The following is a 24,014-nucleotide window of genomic DNA, read 5'->3' on the forward strand; positions in this document are numbered from 1 at the left end:
CTGGAGTCTCTTGATGTGATATGATGGTAAGGTATTTTGCATGGGAAGTATTCTATAATCCCATCATTAAATCCAAGGGTTTTCTAATAGGCCTGAGTCACTGAAGTTTGAACTTCAGAAGAGTTTATCATTTATTTTTATATTCCCTATGCAAGAAAGGACATCCAGGGGAAACAGAGTTGTCCAATCATCCTCCTGCCTAAGGTCAGATAAGTCTCTGATGATAAAATTTCCCTTGAGGGCAGGCATTTGTTAAGAGAACAGAAGGCTCCTGCATGTTTTAAATAGTTGCTTTCCTCTGGACATATTTCTTTCTTTCTTTTTTTTAAAAAATTTCTCTATTTGATAGATCACAAGTAGGCAGAGAGGCAGGCAGAGAGAGAAGAGGAAGCAGGCTCCCCACTGAGCAGAGAGCCCTATGTGGGGCTCAATCCCAGGACCCCGGGATCATGACCCGAGCTGAAGGCAGAGGCTTTAACCCACTGAGCCACCCAGGTGCCCCTGGACATATTTCAAAATGGTTTTTTTTCCCCCTTCCATTGCCCAAAGCAGGAGTAGATTTTTCTTTTTTCCCCTGATCTTCACTGTAATGAACCTGGTAAGTCTCCTAGAGGCAAATTCACAAAAGTATGAAGGGCTTCCCAAGACCACACCCCCCGAGATTTTGAACCCTCAAGCTCTGCCTTCAACAATTAGCCAATGACTATAGTGAATTTGCCAACAGCTGTGATGGTCTGTATTCACCCACTTCTCTGATTTTGAGAGTAACCGTTGGCCCTGTGACCTCAGTTCTTTGACAGATGTAAAAAGACTTGAGGATTCCCTTTCTATCTGTTATGAGGTTGGAAATGACTTCCATCTCTTTAGATAGGAAGCAGAAACCAGAAGCTTCTTCCTATAGAGTAGATTCTTCCTGTAGGTTCCCAATGTTAAATGATTAGGACAAATATGCATTCTCTGGACCCTGGTGTGCAAGCATTTCTTACCACATTTCCCGACTTGTTTTAAAGTAAATTTTTAAAGAAGATTAGTATGTTTTTAATTGTCAGTGCGATTTACTATATATGATTCTGTGAAATTGGTGATTAAAGGGTCCGCTTTCAAACCTGAATTGAGCCACCGTGTCTCACCCCTTTTCCTGGTTTGTGTTAGTTGGTTTTGACAAAGCACCAAAATGACTTTAAGATCCAGCTGAAGCACCTGGAGGACGACCTCCTTCTGCGCCTTTCTGCGGCAGAGGGGAGCTTTCTGGATGACACCGAGCTGGTGGAGAGACTAGAGATGACGAAAGCAACCGCAGCAGAGATAGAGAGCAAGGTAAGAAGACCCGAAGGGCCCCCAGAGGGTCACAACGCTCCTTTTGATTCAAGTGATTGGCGTAAAAATGTGATCCAGCCTGACAACTTCTCTAAGAGCGCTGACTTGTTGTGGATTTCGGTTCACTTAATAAACCGTCCTTAAAAATGTACGGGGCTGTGTGTGGAGGAGGAGGTGGTTGGACTTGTGCTTATCCTAATTCAGCATAGATCCAGTCATTCACAGGAGACTCTGTCAGGCTATTATTTTTCCTGAGTGGCCAAATCGGAAGAAAATTGGAGCCTGCTGGCTTCTATGGTCTAAAATCGAAAAAGGCTCAGCGTCCAGCTCTGGCAGACTGACACCCTATAGTCCCACCACAGGCTTCCTAGTCTGTTGTGCCTTTCAAGGAAATATTTAGAGCTGATGTTTTGTTTGCAGGCCTTCACTGGTGGGAGAACGAGCAAGGGACGGTCTCCTGCTGTACTCAGATGCATTATTCACCCTGGGAAACAATGACATTTCCTGAATGCCAGTAAAAACTTTCATTGAGTAGATTTCCTGCTGAACATCCAGCCTATGGCTCAATCTGCCTTGCGCATGATGTGCACTTTGGACTCATACAACTGGCCATGAACTTTAAAAGTCTATTGTTTCAGAAGGAGAGGAACCTCATTTTCTTTCTGGAATATCCTCATTACTAAGTAATCTATTAATTACCCAGTTGAGGCTGTGTCACCACACATCCTATATGTTTGTCTTAATTTTAGCTAAGAAATGGAGTCCCAAATTAGTCTTTCCTTTAAGTAAGTGAATTCTAGGTAGCTCCTAAGATGGTAAAGATTGGGGCAATTAAGTAAATTAGGTCTTAGCTTTGACGTTAGCTTCTAATTGTCTCTTAAAATGTCTCTTCCTATCTTCTTAGTATATTGCTATGTAGGGATTTTCCCCCCGCCCTGCTCTACATTTTATTTCCATTTATACACAAGTATGAGGAATCAACTTTGTTTAAAAAAAAAAAAAAAAACTATCTTAAAAAGCTATAGGACCAGAAGTAGTCCTAGATTTAAAAAAAAAAAAAAAGATATTTGAGCCTTGAGTAAAAATGAGTATGTTGGTTGTAGGTGGTGCTGCTGTTATTGTTGTTTTAATTATCTCTCTGACTGTGCCCAGGGGCTAATACATAAAGATAAACTAAATGGAAAAATATGGGCATATGGATCATCTGGTACAAAGTCAGACAGTCAGGAGAGTCTTCATATAAAGGCTTTTTAGTAAGCCTGGCTATTGGATATATTATTGACCTTGACTGCTTTTGTATACCTTGTTGACTAATAAAGTTATGGGCATTGAATTGACCCAGCAGACTTTTAAGAGCTATCCCTGGGAGGTGATAGAGCTGGGTTATTAAACCTGAAAAAGAGAGAGGAGGCAGGGGAAGGTGACATTACTCAGAACAAATTCTATAAAACCAAAACCAATCAGGTTTGTTTAATCTGTAACCGTAAAGCAGCTAACATTATGTCCATTCTCACTGAAAACTCAGTTTATGAAAAAAAAAAGTCATTTAAAATATGAATCTAATAATTTTAGAAAAATTGAAGCACATAGATGCCACACGTGTTATCTATTTTAATGCAAATACTTTTTCATTTCAGATACATCCCTTCCATCAGTTGGGTAGGTATAAAGAACATGAAGAGTGAGTTACTAGTTACTTACGTTGTTTGATCTCATCATAGGTGATTGAAGCTAAAGAAAATGAAAGAAAAATCAATGAGGCCCGAGAATGTTACAGACCAGTGGCGGCCAGAGCATCTCTTCTTTATTTTGTTATTAATGACCTCAGAAAAATTAACCCCATCTATCAATTCTCTTTGAAGGTAATGCTGAATAGGCTAAGAAAAATTTTTAATTTCGTGCATTCAACTTGTTTCTGGAAGTTTAGAAGTTATTTTTAAGCAATCTCAGTATATCAGGACTCAGTAAAAAGTCCTGAGGATCTAGTGAGGAAAAAAACCCCTCATTTTCTCAGGAACTTTTATTTAAGGTTTTCATTAAGGCTTTAAGATAATTAAATTATGTGGCATCATAATACATTTGTTTTTGTTCTTAAACTGAGTCTTGAGTTTATTATATATAAGGGAATTTTCCTTGTGATTCCGTTACTCTGTGAAAATGTAGGTGTCTTATATAAAGATTTCTCATGTTATTTTGGTAGAGCAGGAGAAAGACTGAGAACAACTATTCATTAAGTCACTCTATTCCATACCAGGCATTTTCATACTTTGTTTCATTCTTATGCCTGAAACATCCCAATATATTATTATACCCCTATTTAAAAAAAAGAAAAGAAAGAAAGCTAACATTTTCACATTTTAAAGCAGTTGCCCAAGAATTCACATTATAATGGTAAAGGCAGGATTTGAACTCGTGGTTGTGATCCCAAAGGCCATGCTTTTTACTTTGCCACATTGTGCCTCTAGGCAGTATTTATTCATTCTGTCACTCAGTTTGTAAACAAATTGCTGTTGACATCAATCATCATGCCAGATGTTGTGCTGAGTATCCTTTAAAAAAAAAAAAAAAAAAGTATGAGTGGAGATACATCGGTGTGTGTGTTTTTGTGTGTGTGTATGTGTAAAAGTGATAAGTACAGTGAGAGAGAATAATAACTGTGGGAAGGATTCTTTAGCTCTTACCTCAGGGAAGGCCTCTCAGAGGAAGTGACATAGTTGATTTCTATAGAGTTTAGCCACCTCTGGAGTGTTTGGGGAAAACAAGGATGTGTGAGGGCATGAAAGAGTTTGGGATTCAGGTGGTGAATGAATCTGTGTGGCTGGAGGGTAATTAATGAGTGAGGGAAAAGAAGACAAGACAGGAGTCTAGAGAGGTGGGAAAATGGAGATCATGGAGACTTCATTGCCAGATGGGGGATTATGGGTTATAGTTTGTCTACAAAAAGTAACCACTGAATGGTTTGAAGCAGATGACAGATGACAAAAGACTCAAAAAAAAAAAAACTTGACCTGTGGTTTGAAGCTAGAATAATCAGCCCTTGGAAATGGATTGGGTATGGACAATAACGAAAAGTGTCAAGAATAACTAGCAGGTTCCTAGTAGTTTGGAGCTAGTGTGCAGAAGTTCTGAGAAGCACAGAGTGGTTGGATTTTGGAACAACCACAGTGTATAAAGAGTAATAAAATTAAGTCAGTAATATCAACCCAGCGTTATCCAAATACGAAAACCAGACTAAGACATCACAAGGGAAAAAACCACAAAGCAGACCTCTTCATGGACACTGTTGCCAGTCTACTCAAGGAAAGACTGGCAAATTGATCCAGACACATATAAAAAGAACAGTATATTATGTCCAAGTGGAATTTATGCCAGGAATGCAAGCTGGTTAAATATTTTTAAAAAATAACACAAGTTTTCATATGAATAAAACAAAAGAGAAAAGCCACATGATTACTTCATTGGTTGCAGACAAAGAATCTGACAAATTTCAACACCTGGTCAAAAAAAGAAAAAAAAAAAACTGAGCCAACTAAGAATAAATGGTAACTTCTCAAAATGAAAATGGCCATCTATAAAAATCTATAGCTAATATTATACTTAATGTTGGAAAATTGAATGCTTTCCCCTAAAATCAGGAACAGTGTCTTCTTGCAACACTTCTATTCACAACCTCCCTGCAAGTTATTGCCAATGCAATAATAAAACAAAAGGCACAGACATTTTTAAAAAAGAAGAAAAGGTGTCTCTTTTTTTCCCCCACAAATGACCTAATCATGTATGTAGAAAATCTTGAGAAATCTACCAAAAAAACCTACTAGGACTAAGAAGTGAGTTTTTAGCAAGATGGCAGGATATACAAAGTCAATTGTTTTTACATATGAGGTACAAACAATTGGAAAATAAAATTAATGACTCAGTACTATTTATAATAGCTTCCAAAATCACAAAACTCTTAGGGATAATTTTAACAAAAGAAGACCCATGTGCTACAAGCTACAAAACATTGTTGAGATAGACCATGGAGGAGGTATACTGTGTTTATGGATTAGAACATTCAATATTACTATGATGCCAGTTCTTTCCAAATTGATCTGTAGGTTCGATATCTCAGTCAAATCTCCAAAGGCTTTTTTTAATAGAAATCAGCAAGGTAATTCTAAAATTTGTGTAGAAATTCAAAGCGTTTAAAATGATGGAACAATTTTGAAGAAGAACAAGAAATGTAGGGAATTTACAGTACATGATTTCAGGACTTATTATAAACCTATACTAATTGGCCTAAAGAAAAATATGTAGATAACATAGAGTCCAGAGATAGTCCCACAGATGTTTGATCAGTTGATTCTTGGCAGTGATACCAAGTCAGTGAAGAAGGGATAGTTTTTACAACAAATGGTGCTGAGGAAACAGGATATCCCCAAAGAATAAAATGAACCTGAACCATTACATTACACTTTATACAAAATTAGCTCAAAATAATTAAGCAAAACTATAAAATTTCTAGGAAAAAATGGGAGAGAGTCTTTGGGCTTTAGGTTAGACAAAGATTTCTTAGCATACAAGAGAAAGAAAATAATAAATTAAATCTTTTTTTTTAAGATTTTATATATTTATTTGACAGAGATCACAAACAGGCAGGGAGGCAGGCAGAGAGAGAAGAAGGGAAGCAGGCTCCCCGCTGAGCAGAGAGCTCTATGCGGGGCTCGATCCCAGGACCCTGGGATCATGACCTAAGCCGAAGGCAGAGGCTTTAACCCACTGAGCCACCCAGGCGCCCCATAAGTGAAATCTTATCAAACTAAAAATATATGGTCTTCAAAAGACATTAAGAAAATGAAAAGGCAAGCCACATACTATAAAAATCTTCCAATACATGTATCTAATAATGAACTTCAAGCAAAATATGTAAAGAACTTGTACAACTCAATAAGACAACTCAATGCAAGATTTGAACAGACATGTCCTATTATGCTAAGTTGTGTGTACTGCCCCTGAGCACATATTTAAATGCTCAGTATTCCTCAGAAAAATATGAGGAAAAAGGAAAAGCAGAATGAAGTGTTACTGTATACCAAAAAGAATAGCCACATTTGTACAAGCCCAGCGGTAACAAGTATCAGCACAGTTGCCGACTGCAGCTCCTTCATGTTGCTGATGAAAAGGCAAAGTGGTAAAACCATGTTTGGAAAACAGTTTGGCAGTTTCATGTACAGTTCAACATAAACTTACAAAGTGATTCCACATTTCTACTGTGTGTCTGGGGGTAGCTAGACATCAGTCTTACCAGTCACTTTGAATTCCCCAGGCTTTCAACATGCTGTTCCTCAGGGCAATCGAACAGGCTGACAAGGTGGAGGACGTGCAGGGGCGCATCTCGATCCTAATGGAAAACGTCACACATGCCATCTTCCTCTATACCAGCCAGGCGCTGTTTGAGAGGGACAAGCTCACCTTCCTATCCCAGATGGCTTTTCAGGTAAGGAATTCAGTCACTTGAAAGCATCCCCAGAGCCACAGTCCCCTACCTCTGTTTATTACATGCTTTATTTCCACTGAAGGAAGACACGACACCTTTCTTGGAAGCCCTTGGTGGTATGAAGTAAGTTTGAATTTCCCAGGGTAAACTTGGACATGTCCCAGCCTTTGAGTAGGTTCTGAAGTGTTGGTTTGGGGGAGGGGTATGCACTTTAAGTGACCCACATTAGCCGTCACCCTGAAAAACAGATCAGTGAGACCTCCCCCTCGCTTCTCAGGTCCTGTGCAGAGCCTGCCAGGTACTACCAGGGAGATGGCTTGAGATCAGAATTATGAGTCTAGATCTGGATGGTCCTAGGAGTCTCTCTGTCCCTTTAGAAATCAGTGAATGCGTAAAAGAGCTCCAGGTTTCACACTGCCACCTTTAGTGAGATCTACTCTCCTTTTATTCCTTTTCCTTTTCTTGATATGGACTTCAGCAGAAGATGTGATGTATGTATTTGAGAGAGAGCAAGCTGGGGGAGGGGTAGAGGGAGAGAGAGTCTCAAACAGACCCTCACTGAGCGGGGAGCCTGACGCAGGGCTCTGTATCACAGCCCTGAGATCATCCTCCAAGTCAAAATCAAGAGATAGATGCTTAACGGACTGAGCCCTCCAGGTGCCCCAGCAAAGATTGCTTTTAAATAAAGATGCCCATGATGGGAAGAAAACATTGAGGACTGGACCCTAGGTGGAATAAGCATGTGTCCTTTCATTAGTGTTATTGCTGTCTAACTTTTTCTTATCAGCCTACATCTTGACAAAAGGTCAATGCCTCATCTGTGCTGTGCCCTCCAAAGTGCCTTGCCCAAAGAAGGCATTTTATAAGCCCCTGCTATTAGCAGTGACAGACTATTACATTCGATATTTTCAGTGCTTGTAGATTTCGTTGGGTTATTTAAGAATATGTAGGTATAGGTGCTTCATAATGTAAGTGAGGACTAGGAGCAAGATACTACAAAACGAAATTTTTGTTCTTACACGTATTATTCATTAACGGTAAAAAGCCAGGATTGAGAATAAATGATATGCACGCACGTGTATGCACATTGTCTATTTAAAACTGTCTTCCTGGGCCATGTGGGTGATGCAGTCCATTAGGCATCCAACTCTAGATTTCAGCTCCGGTCATCAACTCGGTGGTGAGATCGAGCCCCAAACAGGACTCTGTGCTCAGCAGAGAGTCTGTTTGAGTTTCTCTCTCTCTCTCTCTCTCAATCTCTCGCTTTTCCCTTCCCTCTGCTCTCCCTCCCCAACCACTCCCCCCACCACTCACACTCTGTCTAAAAAAAAAAAAAAAAATTCCTCCTTGGAAGCCAGATATAAAAAATAAATTATAGCTTATCACAAATCCTGACGATTTTTGTAAATCAAAACTTCGTGTATGTATATACATATGACAATTATTTGTTGAAATAAATTGAATTATGAAAAAAGCAATTAATAAATTATTCTTTTTTAATAAAATATTTTTAATACGTTACTACTCATAATGCATTTTGAAGATACCTAAGAGTTTTGTTTTTTTTTTAAGATTTTATTTATTTATTTGAGAGAGAGAGAGAATGAGAGAGAGAGAATAGGAGTGGAAAAAAGTCAGCAGGAGAAGCAGACTCCCTGTGGAGCAGGGAACCCAAAGTGGGACTCGATCCTGGGACTCCAGGATCACAACCTGAGCTGAAGGCAGTTGCTTAACCAACTGAGCCACCCAGGAGCCTAGTACCTAAGAGTTTTAAAATAGCATAAAGCTCCAACACTTTACCTGTTTAACTTTCTATGGTATTATAATTTTTATGTGAAAGTTAAGAATATTTCATCCCCCTTTTCACCCCCCAAAATGTTCTATGCACTTAACGGATTTTTAATGCAGTTTTCTAAAGTTTATTTCAGTTTACTCTGTTTGTTGAGTTGTATCTATAAAACAATAATCTCTTATTTTTCTTAATCTCACATTTAAGAAAAATTTTTCAGGGTGCCTGGGTGACTAAGTGTTAAGCGTCCACCTCTTTTTTTTTTTTTAATTTAATTTAATTTTATTTTATTTTTTCAGTGTTCCAAGAGTCATTGTTTATGCACCACACCCAGTGCTCCATGCAATGCGTACCCTCCACAATACCCGCCACCAGGCTCACCCATCCCTCCATCCCCCTCCCCTCCAAAACCCTCAGTTTGTTTCTCAGAGTCCACAGTCTCTCAAGCATCCACCTCTTGATTTCAGCTTCGATCATGATCTCAGGGTTGTTAGATCAAGCCCAAGCTCCTCATCAGGCTCTAAACTGGGAGATTCTCCCTCTCCCTCTCCCTCTGCTCCTCCCCACCTCTCTTTTAAAAAAATCTTTCTTATATCTCATAGTTTATTCAGTGTAACTTCCGTATTAGCACTAAATTATAATACTGGTTCTACCTTTTGTTTAGTAATTTGATCCATTACCACCCAAGGCTTTCTCAATTCATGCAACCAGTTTTTTTCTGGCTTTTTTGTTTTTAAAGATTTTATTTATTTATTTGACAGACAGAGATCACAAGTAGGCAGAGAGGCAGGCAGAGAGAGAGGAGGAAGCAGGCTCCCTGCTGAGCAGAGAGCCCAATGCGGGGCTCCATCCTAGGACTCTGGGATCATGACCTGAGCCAAAGGCAGAGGCTTTAACACACTGAGCCACCCAGGCGCCCCCATGGAACCAGTTTTAAGACAAGTTTGATCTAAGAGCAAAAGACTAAATATGAATGTATATTTCAAATAATTTGCTAATAGTCATGTGTTAAAATTGGGGAAAAAATAGTCTTCATAATTATTTGTTACTAGATTTTCAGGCAGGGTTTTGAGTTCATGAGCATAATCTGAGATTTATTATTTCAGCTTTAGAACAGCTAGGTGAAGTTTAGTGGACTTGGTTCTGCCTTTTCAGTCCTGTCTGTTAAATGGTGACTACCTCTTATGTCCTGATCTTGATATAAACTAAATGACCCTTTTCAATTTCATGTACCCTCAAGATTTTGTTGCGAAAGAAAGAGATAGACCCTCTTGAATTGGATTTCCTGCTCCGGTTCACAGTTGAACACACTTACCTGAGTCCTGTTGACTTCCTAACTACTCAGTCATGGAGTGCTCTCAAGGTATGTGAGGAAGGGGGCTTTTCACTTTCTAAAACTTATTTCAAGTATCAGTTCTGCCAAATGTAGAAATGTTTTAAAAATACAAATGATGGATTATATCCCATTTCATTTGTAGAAATACGCTGTGTAATTTCAAATTGTCTTTTTATTACTAAAGTATACAGTGATTAATTTCTTATTTGAAAGTAAAGAAACTTTGACCTACTTATGGGTGGAAAAGTTAATGAATATGTATATTCTGCAGGACCTTTGGTAAAAGTCAAGAAACATTTTTGTCAATTTACCTAAATCAGGCTTGTTTTCTTTTTTATAATACTTCTCCACTTTTTACGAATTTGTGTGTTAATTATATAACAACACAGTAGTTTATTCTCATTTTAAAGTGTTAAAGCAGAACAGAATATTGTGGAGAAAAAAGTTATTCATCAACCTCAAGTGCCGATTCTTACCTCATTTTTCAGTCAGAAGATCCTACTGTTAAGTTTATTCCCTTAGACTTTGGAATCCTTAAAGAAGCTTGTATGATAACATACACATGGTATTTGCTTCATTCTTTTTCTAAGAAGGAAACTTTCTGTCTATTGAAAATAACCATCATCCCTTAGTTTTTTTTTTTTTTTAAGATTTTATTTGTTTATTTGACAGACAGAGATCACAAGTAGACAGAGAGGCAGGCAGAGCGAGAGAGAGAGGGAAGCAGGCTCCCTGCTGAGCAGAGAGCCCGATGCGGGACTCGATCCCAGGACCCTGAGATCATGACCTGAGCCGAAGGCAGCGGCTTAACCCACTGAAACACCCAGGCACCCCATCCCTTAGTTTTATAGTATGTTTAGATTTGTTTGTAGTAGAATTTTTAACTAGGTTATGTAGAATTATAAATTCAAGTCTATTTGTTGATCAGTCAGGGTCTCAGCACAAAACAGATGGCTCATTCAAAGGGGTGATAAAAAAAACTTTAACAAAAAATGTATTTGCATCCTATGGAAAGAAGACTAAAGGAATCAGCCAGGAATGGGGATGGAAAATGGAAGAAAGGAGTAATTACTGAAACTGTGGAGAAATGAAGTAAGGGGAGGCGGCCAACCTATAGGAGCTGTGACCTTCTGTAGATGAACATAGTCACTGCCAGCCTATGTCACCACAGCTGAGGAAGAAATACCCCTGCGACCCTCTCCTCTAGCCTTCCAGTCTCTGGTCAGTGCCCCCTCCTGGCCAAACCCAACCCAGCCAGAGAACCAGGGAGTTTAGTGCCAATAATCCAGTAACCCTCATAGCAGGGGAGGAAAGGGTGTAGAGCACATCTGGCAAGAAACGAAGACTGCCCAGCCCCACCTGTTGACAGAGGATTCAGTACTTCACTGGTCCCTGTCTCAGACTCTAAGCTATTTACCCCCCATCTTGTGTCTTCCCCTTGTATGACAGGCAGTAGCCCTCCTGGAAGAATTTCGAGGCATAGACCGAGATGTGGAAGGATCGGCCAAACAGTGGAGGAGATGGGCTGAGTCCGAGTGCCCAGAGAAAGAGAAGTTGCCACAAGAATGGAAGAAGAAAAGTTTAATACAGAAGCTGATTATTTTGAGAGCAGTACGCCCTGACAGAATGACATACGCTCTCAGGTGGGGCCGTTAGCATTTTTGGAAATACAGTGACCTAGAAGAAACTTAGTCTTAGGGGCAAGGAGCTTCTGGGGGAGGCATTTGTGGTCCCTGTTCATGAGCCACGATGCTGCCGGAAAATCTGATACTTTCATCATTACTGTTGAAACTGAAATTCACTGAACGCTAACCAGTGTGCCGGTCTGTCATTAGGCTGAGACTGCCCTTCCTAATACCTTGCTTCTGACACCAGGAGGGGAGACGGGGAACCACTGGAAATCTTCTAGCTGGGAGATGGGTGTCAACAGAGTTCAGAGGCCAAGAGCATGCATTTTCCCAGGGCAATTTCCACTGTCTTTATTTAACTGGAGCATTTGGGCTCCGAAGATTTTACACATCAAACAAAAATGAGTTCCTTTCATTGAGACACTGATAGTCCTATAACTTTACAACCAATGCAATTTAAAGCAGGAACCCTTGTCTGCATCTTGGTCCGTGTGTCGTTTTTCTTTGCCCTTTTGGCTCCTCAGTGGTAATATGCTGCCTAATTCACACGAGTCGTGTTCTCATTTGAATTCACCAACCGAAGAGTTCTCAAGTTCCTTCCTTTTCTGCTCCTCGTTCAACAGCAGTGACACACCTCCAGTCTTTTCCTCTGCTCTGGCCAACTAATTTCCCCTTTGCAGATGCCTCTGCGTGCCCTACTTTACAAGTTAATTCTGCTTAGTAGTACTTACTTTCTGCTAAATCTGATACTGCAGGAAAATAATCCTGCTTAATTGAGCTTCCCTATATTAGAAACACCCCAAAAAGCATTTGTATATTCATGAGAAACCCAGCAGGCTGGAAAATTGCACTGTGGCAAATCTAATGAACTGTTAATAAGTAATGGGGGATCTGGCAGGAGATTTGGGGGGGATACAAAGCCATACACAGGCAGCTGGTGGGACTCAGTCGGCGGGGGGGGGGTCTCAGTAGCCCCCAAAACAGAATATAGGCTTCTGATTTTCAGAGCTTCTGAAGCGAGGAGGGACTTCACTGACACTGATGCATAAATCTAGCTGGATTCGTATTGTTCCGCAAAAATATCCCATGTAATGAACATAGTTTGCTTCCTTCCTGTGCCTGTGATTTAAGCTGATCCAAGTTGTGGCACTTTTCAAGGTCATGAGCACTGATGCTGTCTTTTGCCTTATCCTTTTCTATTAGGAATTTTGTGGAGGAAAAGCTGGGTGCCAAGTATGTGGGGAGGATCAGAGTGGATTTAGTTAAAGCATTTGAAGATAGCAGCCCGGACACGCCCATCTTCTTCATCCTGTCTCCAGGGGTGGACGCCCTTAAAGACCTCGAGATCCTCGGTGAGGCGACCGGAGCCTTGCCTTCCCGCCCTCCCTATCGCCCAGCACGCGCCCAGCCTGCCTCTTGGTTCACAGCCAGTTACTTTCATTCTCTCTCTTTCCTTCTTTCTTTTTCATTTGTGGGAGATGGAGTATATGGAACACGTAAGGCTAATAACACTGTGGCCTGAAGAACTGTTCAAATGGAACATTCCTCTGGTTGGCATAATGCAAGTTTCTTTTGTACTGTTTTCCACCTTTTGACTATGTAAGGGCCAGAGGGCAATTTTCTCCATTCTAGTGTAATCTTGTGCCCCCTGTGACTAAAATAGTGGTCATTAGAGCAAGCCTATTCGATTGTGCAAGGCACTGTCGCTTTGTGCTGTGGATTACTATTCCCCACAGCCCACACCGAGAACACCAGGTTAATAGAGCGGTGACCTGACTGTGCTCGATTCAAGCATGGCCACAAGGTGAGAGGCTCCTGCATTTACCCAATGAGCCAATTTGTTCAAAAAATGATGTGATAGCTACCACACGTTGCTCCTTTTTTATGAAGGAAATGCTTTGCTACTCCAGCAAGAGTTAATAAAGCTCAATAACAATACTTGCCATCTATCAAAATGTCAAAAGCTTCATTACCATAAAACCAGAGGAACTGATTTCCACAGGCTCTGCTAATGCGCCCCAGGAGGCAGCTGTTGAGAGAGCTCAAAATGCTACTTGCTGAAATGACAGGAGTTGGGATTGGATTCTTGAGGCGAGCGACCTAGAAGGTGGCAGCCGTAACCACAGGTGGACATGAAACAGAAAGTTCCAGACTCCTCTTACCTCTCCTGAGTCACTCTTCCTCTTATCCTGTTGTGTGCTCGCACAGGCAAAAGACTGGGGTTTACAATCGACTCGGGAAAACTCCACAATGTGTCTTTAGGACAAGGTCAGGAGACGGTGGCAGAAAAGGCCCTGGAGAAAGCCTCCAAAGGAGGACACTGGGTCATCCTCCAAGTGAGTATGGCATTTTCTTGGACAACACTGGGAATGATCACGAGGGATGGACGGTGCAGAGTTGTCCAGGCCCATGGGAATGATCTGTCCTCCTGACAGACGGTGATTTGCAGGGTCCTTGGGGTTCTCTCAGGACTAGAGACCCCTCCAAAGGTGTTGAGGGACTCAGCTGCTAAGGATAGCGATCATCTTTTGAGAGATTTTCAGGCCATTATGCTTTGAAATTTAAAAATATTAGAGGAAACCCCCGCGTTCTCCTGACTTACAGATATCTGGAACATTCTAAGAGTGCTAGAAGATAAACAGGCTTGTATATAGATTGCCAAAGCCATTGTCATAATATCTCACATTTGAAAGTTGCCTTTTTTTTTTTTTTTAAAGATTTCATTTATTTATTTGACAGAGAGAAAGCACGAGCAGGGGGAGCAGCAGGTGGGGGGAGTTGGAGCCTGAGGCGGGACTTGACCGCAGTCCTGTGGCTATCTCAGTTTCTTGAGGTTTTTAGTACCTTGTTGCCATATAAAAGAGAAGCAGGACTTTGAATAAAGGGGAGACCAGCATAATGGGAACTTGTTATGTTGTTTGCAATGTACGTTGAATTATATCCGCGTAGGCATATGATAAGTATGCTCATGCGAATGAGCTCTTAACCAGACCCTACAGTGGTCAGTTCCTGTGGTCAGATAGAGCCCTTCAAGGGATGTTCGACTAGCATTTTATCAGAAGCCCACACACCAGAGAAAACCTGCGCACAGGTAGCAGGATGGTATCTATCTTTGTCTCAGATATACACCAGATGGCTTGTGAATTGACATACTGGATTTTTAAAATCTATTTTCACGGGCAAAATGGGTCCAAGATACATGGATTCGCTACAAATGTTGCCCAGGCATCGCTGCCCCTGGGCAAGTGGGCATAAGAATCTAGCCAATGTCAAAGCCAAGACCCTCAGGAAGATCCTCAAAGATCAAGAACGCCGAGACTGGAGTCCAGAATATGCCTGTGTCTGGGGATGGCTCACTTGGAGATTTTTCTGTTCCTTGACCGCAAAGTCACTGCCTAGAGTACCCTTGTATTTGTTTCAAGTGAACTTCTCAAGGAAGGTCTTGTAGGCCATAAGATAGAGGAGTCGTATTTGAGCTTGCAAAACAGTTTTTATTGTTGTTGTTGTTTCTGCTTGCTTGTGTGAGGTTCACAGTCAGGTGTGAGAAGTACTTTGGCTATAACCTAATAGTGAGCATGGAGGGCGGGAAACTCAGAGCCCTTACTTATTGTAGAAGGTTGCTAGGGTTGCCAGTCCAAAGTGTCCCAGATGGGGTGGCTTAATCAGCAGAAATGCAATTTCTTACAGTTCTGGAGGCCAAAAGTCTGAGATCAAGTTGTCAGTAGGCTTGGTTTCTTCTGAAAGGCTCTCTCCTTGGTGTGTCAATGGTTGTCTCCTCCCAGTGTCTTCACATGGTCTCCCCTCTGTGTGTGTGTGTGTGTGTGTGTGTCCTGATCACCTCTTCTTGTAAGGATGCCATATTGGATTGAGACCCAGTCTAATTGTTGTGTCTACTCTTAATTACCTTTTTAAAGACCTATTCCAAATACAGTAACTCAGCACTGAGGTACTGAGGGTTAAGACTTCCAACATTTGAGTTTGTGGGGACACAGTTCAGCCATGACACCTGCCAGTATATGTTCAGTATTAGCCAAAAGAAGAAAAAGCCTCATAATGTGAACAACTAAATTGGCATTAGATCTTCTTACAACAGAACTGTTGCAAAGATAGATATCTATATTATTATTCCATTCCCTATTTGCCTTTATTCTTTGGGTTTTTTGTAGCTTATATAATATCAAATGTTTTTCTTCGCTGGAAATAACTACATATTCCTAGGTGTGATGTTGCAATCACTACATTAAGGACATCGCCAGAGGGAGGGAGCCTTTTCATGCTGTTCTCACAAGACCAACTACCATGTACTCCATGGGTGGGAGGGCTGGAGGATTGTGAATCATAAAACTGAAAATCATGAAGTGATGGTGGTGACATTGGTTTCTCTCATGATTTTTAAAAGTTCTAGGATTTAAGGAAATTAACCTTTCAGGGACCTGCAGAGCATCTGAACAAAGAGAGATTTCTTTTTCGGCTACCCCTTTACCCGTCTCATCCTTTGGAGTTCGTCTACTTATGAGTAGACCCTGAGTAGAGGCGGTTGGTATCAGAAACAATGAAATGGGTGAGGTACATTTCTGGCTTTTAATTTTTAGACTTGATTAAACTGCCCAGGTAAGTCTTCATAACTGAGTTTGAACTGTAATGAAAAAAAGTGTCGGAAACTCCACCTCCAAGGTGATGGGTGGGTGTTGGAAGTGGCTAAGTGTGTTGGAAGGAGATTGGGGTTTGCACCGCTAAGCTGTGTTGATTTGGAACCCACCACGTGTTCACTGTGCAGTCGCATTTTGGTGCTTGGTTTTGTTCCCTAACGTGATAATACAGGAAAAATTGGTTTTCTGAGTTTTTCTGGTTCTCTGGTTTTCTACCCATTGATATATAAGACAATGTTGTGATCCCATCATTTAAGCAACATATTTCATTTTCACCAGAATTATAAGCCATACTGTGTTTTCAGAATGTCCATTTGGTAGCCAGGTGGCTAGGCACCTTGGAGAAACTCCTCGAAAGATTCAGCCAAGGAAGCCACAGAGATTACCGGGTTTTCATGAGTGCTGAACCTGCACCTACACCTCGTGAACACATCATCCCTCAAGGACTGCTGGAGAATGCCATTAAAATTACTAATGAACCCCCCACAGGAATGCTGGCCAATTTGCATGCCGCCCTCTACAACTTTGATCAGGTAAGTAAGCAGAAGAAGCCTGGTCTGATGGCAGAGTCAGAGTTTTCTCACAGAACCGGGGGCGGGGGGCATTAGCTACTACACATGTGTCTGGTGCAGAGGGATGAAGTGAAATCCCAATGTGTAGTTCAATGTCTTGAAAGGATCCCCCTGTCATTCCCTGTTCCAATGACTAGAAAATCTATGTTTTTGCTATCTATGTTTTGCAATCTATGTTAAAACTAGAGCCACATGCTCAGTTGGTGAAGCATCCTACTCTTGGTTTCAACTCGGGTCATGGTCTTAGGGCTATGAGATGGAGCCCCATGTCAGGCTCTGCACTGGGCGTGGGGCCGGCTTAAGCTTCTCTCTCTCCCCTTCCCTCACCTTCACTCAGGCTCGCACATGAGCTCTTTCTCTCTCTCAAATGATAAAATCTTAAAAAATATATATATATACTGCAGCCACATGTTTAAGGAGAATAAATTACATTCCTTTTCTGAAGAACCCACTTATTGAAGACAAACATGGTAGACCAGTATCTCTTCGCACAGGAAGAGAAGCCACTATTATTCTGGTTGCTGTTCCTGAGGACGGCAAGTAAAGACATGGGAAGAGTTCCAGTATAAAATTCAGTGTGTCAGATCCGCTTTTGACGTTAGCAGACTTAAATCATCTTCTCCCTGTATATCCATCTTGCCACCTTATTTACACTTGGATTTCCTTCCAAAATAAAACAAATGCCTTAACACAAGCACAAATGCTCCTATGATTCTCCTTGGGCAAATTATCACAACTATCTGTAGAGTAATCAAGTGTTTCAAACAAGTATCCTTTGTTGTCTCTCTGAGTTGCCATTCCCTCTGATTTTTTACACATCCTTGGGAAACAGTATTTTGTTTGTTTTAGAAAAAGAGAGTGCAAGCAAGGGGTTTGGGGTAGGGGAAAAGGAGAGAATCCTAAGCAGGCTCCATGCCTGGCACAGAGCCTGGCACAGGGCTCCACCTCATGTCCCTGAGATCATGAGCCCAGCCGAAATCCACAGTGGTATGCTTCACCAACTGAGACACCCAGGTACCCTGGAAACAGTATTCTTATTAGGAGAAGTAGGACGAAACCTAAAGAGGAAATGCACATGGTTTGGTATAAATATTAAGACTCCTGTTAGAAATATTATCATTTCTCTCTAGTATCTTCTGGACCAATACTCAAGTCAACATTATGAAAGAATTATAATAATTGGCCATCTAAGATTATAGTTTCAAAGAATACAGTTAATTGTCTAGTTAATTAATTTATAGGCTATATAAACACTGTAGAGTGTAGAAAGAGGCACTCAGGAAACCTTGTTGAATGTATTATATAGTTGCAGTACTTTTTCTTTTGGGAACCATGGCAGACATGAATTTATTTTTTATTCCTTGGTTGATAATTTCTGACCACTTAGGACATTCTCAACCTCTTTCCCAAAATAAATACAAAATAGGAATTTAATATATTTAAATAGGATTTATCCAGCCCCCATAGGACAATTATCTGTATTTGGGGAAAGTGAGCATGTCATGATCAAATATGCCTCAGCCCAATTGTCCATCAGTGTTTTTTCTATTTTTGTTGTTGTTTTGTTTTTTGTTTTTTTTGGTAAGGACCTCTCTGATCATCTGATAAAACCACGGACACTCTCCCCAGGGAAATGCCCATTGAAAAATATGTTGCATATCATGGAAGGGATGAACAGATGCCCCAAAGTTTATACATGAGTCCCTACCCCCTGTTCCAGTTTATTTATGAAAGTATTCATTCCTTTGACTTATCTAGAAAGCCACTTAGACTAACTAAAGATGACAACTATTGGAAAGACTCTTAAGTACTTAAAGGGGCAGGAGGTCATTGGGGGTAGGGACGGAAAAAATGAAACAAGATGGGATTGGGAGGAAGACAAACCATAAGAAACTCAATCTCAGGAAACAAACTGAGGGTTGCTGGGAGTGGGGGTAGGGATAGGGTGGCTGGGTTATGGACACTGGGGAGGGCATGTGCTATGGTGAGTGCTGTGAAAGGTGTAAGCCTGATGACTCACAGACCTGTACCCCTGGGGCAAATAATGCATTATTCGTTAATAGGAGAAAAAAAAAAAGACTGATGAATCACAGACCTGTATCTCTGAAACCAATGCAGTATATATTGATTAATTGAATTTAAATTTAAAAAATTTTTAAAAAAATGGGGACGCCTGGGTGGCTCAGTTGGTTAAGCGGCTGCCTTCGACTCAGGTCATGATCCCAGCGTCCTGGGATCAAGTCCCACATCGGGCTCCTTGCTTAGCAGGGAGCCTGCTCCTCCCTCTGCCTCTGCTGCCTCTCTGCCTGCCTGTGCGCTCGCACTCTCTCTCTCTCTCTCATTCTCTGGCAAATAAATAAATAAAATCTTTAAAAAAATCTTTTTTTTTAAAAACGAAAGAAGAAGGAAGGAAGGAGTCATAAGGGAATACTATTTAGGCTCCTTTCATATAAACATAATAACCACATTTTTAAAATAAGATACAGATTTTTTTTTTTTTTTTTTTTTTTTTTGAGAGGGAAAGAGAACATCCCAGGAGAAGGAAGGGGGAGCAGAGGGAGAGAGAGGATCTCAAGCTGGCCCTATGCTCAGTGTGGAGCCCAAGCACAGGGCCCAATTCCAAGACCCTGAGATCATGACCCCAGCCAAAGTCAAAAGTTGAACGTTCAGGGCGCCTAGGTGGCTCAGTTGGTTGAGTGACTGCCTTCAGCTCAGGTCATGATCCTGGAGTCCTGGGATCGAGTCCCGCATCGGGCTCCCGGCTCTGCAGGGAGTCTGCTTCTCTCTCTGACCTTCTCCTTGCTCATACTCACTGTCTATCTCTCTCTCAAATAAATAAAATATTAAAAAAAAAAGTTGAACATTTAACCGACTGAGCCTCACAGGTGCGCCTAGATTTCTTTTTCTGTAAGATCTGCAACAGAAACAAATAACTGGTAATTGCACACATAAAACTGGCATTTGTGTGCATACCACCTGCTATTATGTGAGTGTGGATGCCTGTCCTCTGGTCTCTGAGCTGTTTGTGTATTTTCTGATGGTAAATTGCTCATCTTTTGGTTTGTAAAAATACAACTGACCTGAAATGTAGAATGTTAGGTAGACTCATACTTTTTCCTAATTTGAAAAACTTGATTCATATTTTTTTCATTTATAATTCATATTTGGCATTTATATTATCAGGGCATAATGAAATGGCATTAAGTTGTAATTTTTTTGAGGAAGGGTGGTGGGCTGGAAGAGGAGCAGAAAGAGAGAGAGGAGAAAAAGAGAATCTTAAATGGGTTCCCAGCTTAAGCAGGCTCTCACACCCAGTACAGAACCCAGTGGTGGGGCTAGGTCTCACAACCCTGAGATCATGACCTGAGCTGAAATTAAGAGTCAGACACTTAACCAACTGAGCCACCAAGGTGCCCACATTGTAATTTTTTTTTCTTTTTAGCACTGAGGATAAAACTAAATCTATTATATGAAATATTTATGGAATTAATGTACTTAGTTATTGTAGTACATTGGTTTTCTGTGGACTGTGTTATTCAGGAAGATGGTAGGTGACTTTTAGATCATAATTCCTAAGTAAAAGTTTGATATTTCTATTTTGTCTCCTAGAAACTTCTTACATTTAAAACTAATACATTTTTTATATTCTTCAAGATTAATTCCAATTATATGGTTTTTTATTTTCTTCCTTCATGAGCTTGTCTTTCATTTTATGTTTGTAGAAATGTTACATTTAATGATTATATATCTTCAAGCCCCATAAATTACCTAGAAATGGCCTAGTGCTCCAGAATGACCTAGTGATTTAGTTGGGTCCGCACTGCGGATGGCCCGGCCAGTTCTAGAACTACATTTGGTAGTAACATTGGATTCTTATTAGAGTAAGTCATAAAGAAACCAAAAAGCTTCTTTTACTCCTAGAACAAGGGAACAAGTCTAGTCTTGGTTTGGTTTAGACTTTTACTAGAAGTTGCCTGGGAGACCACGGCTGATCTCCCACCTGAAAGGTGCTAAATGCACTTTGTAGATGGTCCAAGTTGTCAGATTCATTTTAAATGTAGACTGGCTATAATTGGGCCATTTTAAAGGATAAGGGAAGAAGGTACAGCTTTGGCCTTATCATCTTCTAGTGCCCAACATCAGTTGAAGTAGTCCTTGTTTGCCTCACAGAACTGCCGAATCTGAGAATGTACTACCACCTTTAAGACAGAGATTGGATGGTGGTGGTTCACCTTTTAATTTTATGGCTGTGGGAGCCATAAGCATACAACATGCTAGGATTTAATTTTCCCTCTGCAATTTCAAAAAGATGTTACAGATCTAGTCTACAGGGTGTGTTTTCCCGTCTTCCATATGCCATTCTCTCCACCCAGCAATGAATTCTACCCTAAGTTCATTGGGAGGAAACCATTTGTCAGGATGATTATATGAGCTCGGGGACACTACAGAATTAGAGTACTGCCAGCAAGATGACTTCTTGCACATATAACTGGCAGCTGTGTTTCATGAGCTCAGCCACACACCCAGGCTGGTAGGTGTCTCCCCTGGAACTCACTGACGGCTTCCCCAGTTGTCTGGTCAACCTCATGTCTAGCCCACAGAGAAAGGAAAAGAGTGACTACCAGGGCAAGCAACTTTCTTTTAACTAAATGACATGAAAATTGTACACATCACTTCTACTCACATTCTTTTGGCAAGAACTTGGTCATATGGCATATCTGGCTTCAAGAGAAGATGGGAAATGGTTTTTTGATGGGTGGCCACATGCCCAGGTAACCTGTATGACTGGGAAACCAGAGGGAATGAAGGGCTGGGGTTTAAGTGGTATTCTGCTACGCTTATGATACAAAGGTGGGGTCTTTGGTCAGCTAGATTTCTCAAGGAGAATTTTGCAGGGGAAAATGACCTCAAGCAGTATCATCACTGCTCAGATCTCAAGCAATACCATCACTGCTCAAAATGAATTGCGTCATTTTCTAGCGAACTTAGAAGCATTCGGTAAAATAACTGAAGCAAAGTGAAAACATTCCTCTGAAATTAACAGACTGGCAAGTGCCAAATGGTCAGTCTCCTATTATGCACTGATAGGATAGACAGACAGGCTTAGAATTGCATGGTAGCCCTTGTCCTAGATCTCCCTCAAAGTTATCTACAAGGTCAGTGAACTTGCAACCCCTTGCCCTTGGAAGGGGTGCAGAAGGGTAACCAAATATTGTCCTTTCTTCCCAGGATACACTTGAGTCGTGCTCCAAGGAGCAGGAGTTTAAAAGCGTCCTCTTTTCTCTGTGCTACTTCCATGCTTGTGTGGCTGGGAGACTGAGGTTTGGCCCCCGGGGCTGGAGCCGCAGCTATCCCTTCAGTCCTGGAGACCTCACCATTTGCGCCAACGTCCTCTACAACTATTTAGAGGCAAACCCTCATGTAAGTGCTAGTGGTCAGATAACCTCTTCCAAAGAGTGTACTGAATCTGTCAGTCTTTGGCCACTATCAAATGGGCCATAATTTCTCTTTTGAAGCTATTATTGAAATAGCTGACACTGTATATGCATCTTCTGCCAAGTGTGAAAATACACCAGATCAAAGGTTTTCCAGCAGTGGAGGCTCAAACTTCATAAGATAGGTCAAACCAGTTCTACATCAGCAGCTTACTGCCAAAAAAAAAAAAAAAAAATGTCCTTCATTATGTTAACAAAAACAGTGGTTTACATGTGCATATATGCCAGATTCATTAGGCAGGTAATGAAGCATTTGCACAAATGTAATTACATACAGCAATTCTGACAGTTCATAACACTGCATTAATAATCACTACAATTAGTTCTTATGATGGAAGCAATTTACAGCGCGTCACATGTATAAATAATGGTGCATTTCCTGCATATGTCATTATTATGTATTAAGGATGCCACCTTGTTGTGACTTTCTCAGTAATGTTCCCCTTGATTGGAAGTTAAAGGTAGATGAATGATTTTATTTCATGGCTAAAATGCGTTTTACAGATGGGCACGGGAATGCTTCATCAAGAACATTTGTGTAAACTCTTAAAAACCCTGTGACTGGATTGCAAAAAGGAAGAGCCATTTGTAGGAATTTTCTGGCTTAGTCTTCATAAAGGAAACTTTTTCCCTTCCGTTAAATCTGTTACAATTGAGATACATTTGTCCAACCAGCTGTTGTGCCCTGGGCCACACTTTCTGTAAAGGGCCTTTAAAATGACTCATCTCATCTGTGTTTCTGTGGGTAGAGAGTCCCTATGTGTTCTTTTGGTAACCATTGTTAAAATTTTTGTTACCAAATAAGTCTTCTCAAGCTTCAAAGGTGAGGTGATCGCTGTCAGAATAGGTACACTGAGTGTATAACGTGGCCGTGTTCTCCCAAGGAACATATTTTGAGTAAGTTGTATCTAAAATAAGTGGCTTTAATACTGTATGTATGATCAGCATTCCATATCTGTCATGTTCTAAATTATTTCCTTAATTTTTATTTATTTATTAGAGAGCGCATGAGCAGGATGAGGGGCAGAGGGAGAAGCGCACTCCCCACTGAGCAGGGACCCTGATGAGGGACTTGATCCCAGAGTCCCGAAGGCAGGTGCTTAACCAGCTGAGCCATCCAGGTGCCCGCATAGCTATCACTTTTTAAATAGACAAAATTTGAGCATATTTTGATCCTCGTAATGGATAATATTTTGAGTTGCTCTTAACACATTTTGTGTAAAGTGTTGCAGGTAAAATTGACTCTTATAATAGTTTTGGAGAAGGTGAAACAAATCACTTAATCCTCTTATACAAGTCCTTCACAACTGTCCCCTGACACTGAAACAAGGACTATTGTCCACTTCAGCTGACTCTTGTACAGAGCCGAGGTAGAAATGATGGGGAGAAAGAGAGGAGCGGACTCCTGTTTGCCCCTGGCTCTCATGTCCCGAGACCTAGCAGCCCTGCGGTGGCCCTAGTGACTCCCGCTGTGCTGCTGCTCCCGCTGGCATCCCAGGAACAGCACAGCTTGCAGTTCGGAATGCTCTGTCCTCTCTCGGATGTCTGCACCCAAGGCATTCACTGCACGTGGCCAAGCCAGTGACCAAGATTTGGGAGTGAGGTTATGTTCAGAGTTTGGTGATACAAAATGCCCTTTTCAAGAAGGCATATGATGAAAACAGGATCAGGATTTGAAAATAAATTTCAGTTATTGAAAATAATAGAGCCCTAGCTGATGAAAATCTTGAGGGTGGTGCATATCCGCTGGTA

The 24,014-nt window shown here is 41.0% G+C and overlaps 1 protein-coding gene across 1 annotated transcript in view; it reads left to right on the top strand.

Moving 5' to 3' along the window:
* The window catches only part of DNAH11 (dynein axonemal heavy chain 11), a 324,415-nt gene that overhangs the window by 280,244 nt on the left and 20,157 nt on the right, over positions 1-24,014 (top strand). The window contains exons 67-75 of the mRNA XM_044246194.1: positions 1,153-1,317; positions 3,039-3,179; positions 6,623-6,793; positions 9,823-9,945; positions 11,368-11,561; positions 12,750-12,898; positions 13,755-13,882; positions 16,501-16,728; positions 21,997-22,188. Coding sequence (XP_044102129.1) covers positions 1,153-1,317; positions 3,039-3,179; positions 6,623-6,793; positions 9,823-9,945; positions 11,368-11,561; positions 12,750-12,898; positions 13,755-13,882; positions 16,501-16,728; positions 21,997-22,188 — 1,491 coding nt within the window. The remainder of the gene's footprint in view (positions 1-1,152; positions 1,318-3,038; positions 3,180-6,622; positions 6,794-9,822; positions 9,946-11,367; positions 11,562-12,749; positions 12,899-13,754; positions 13,883-16,500; positions 16,729-21,996; positions 22,189-24,014) is intronic.

This window comes from Neovison vison, chromosome 4 (genome assembly GCF_020171115.1).
Source record: "Neovison vison isolate M4711 chromosome 4, ASM_NN_V1, whole genome shotgun sequence".
NCBI classification, from domain to species: domain Eukaryota; kingdom Metazoa; phylum Chordata; class Mammalia; order Carnivora; family Mustelidae; genus Neogale; species Neogale vison.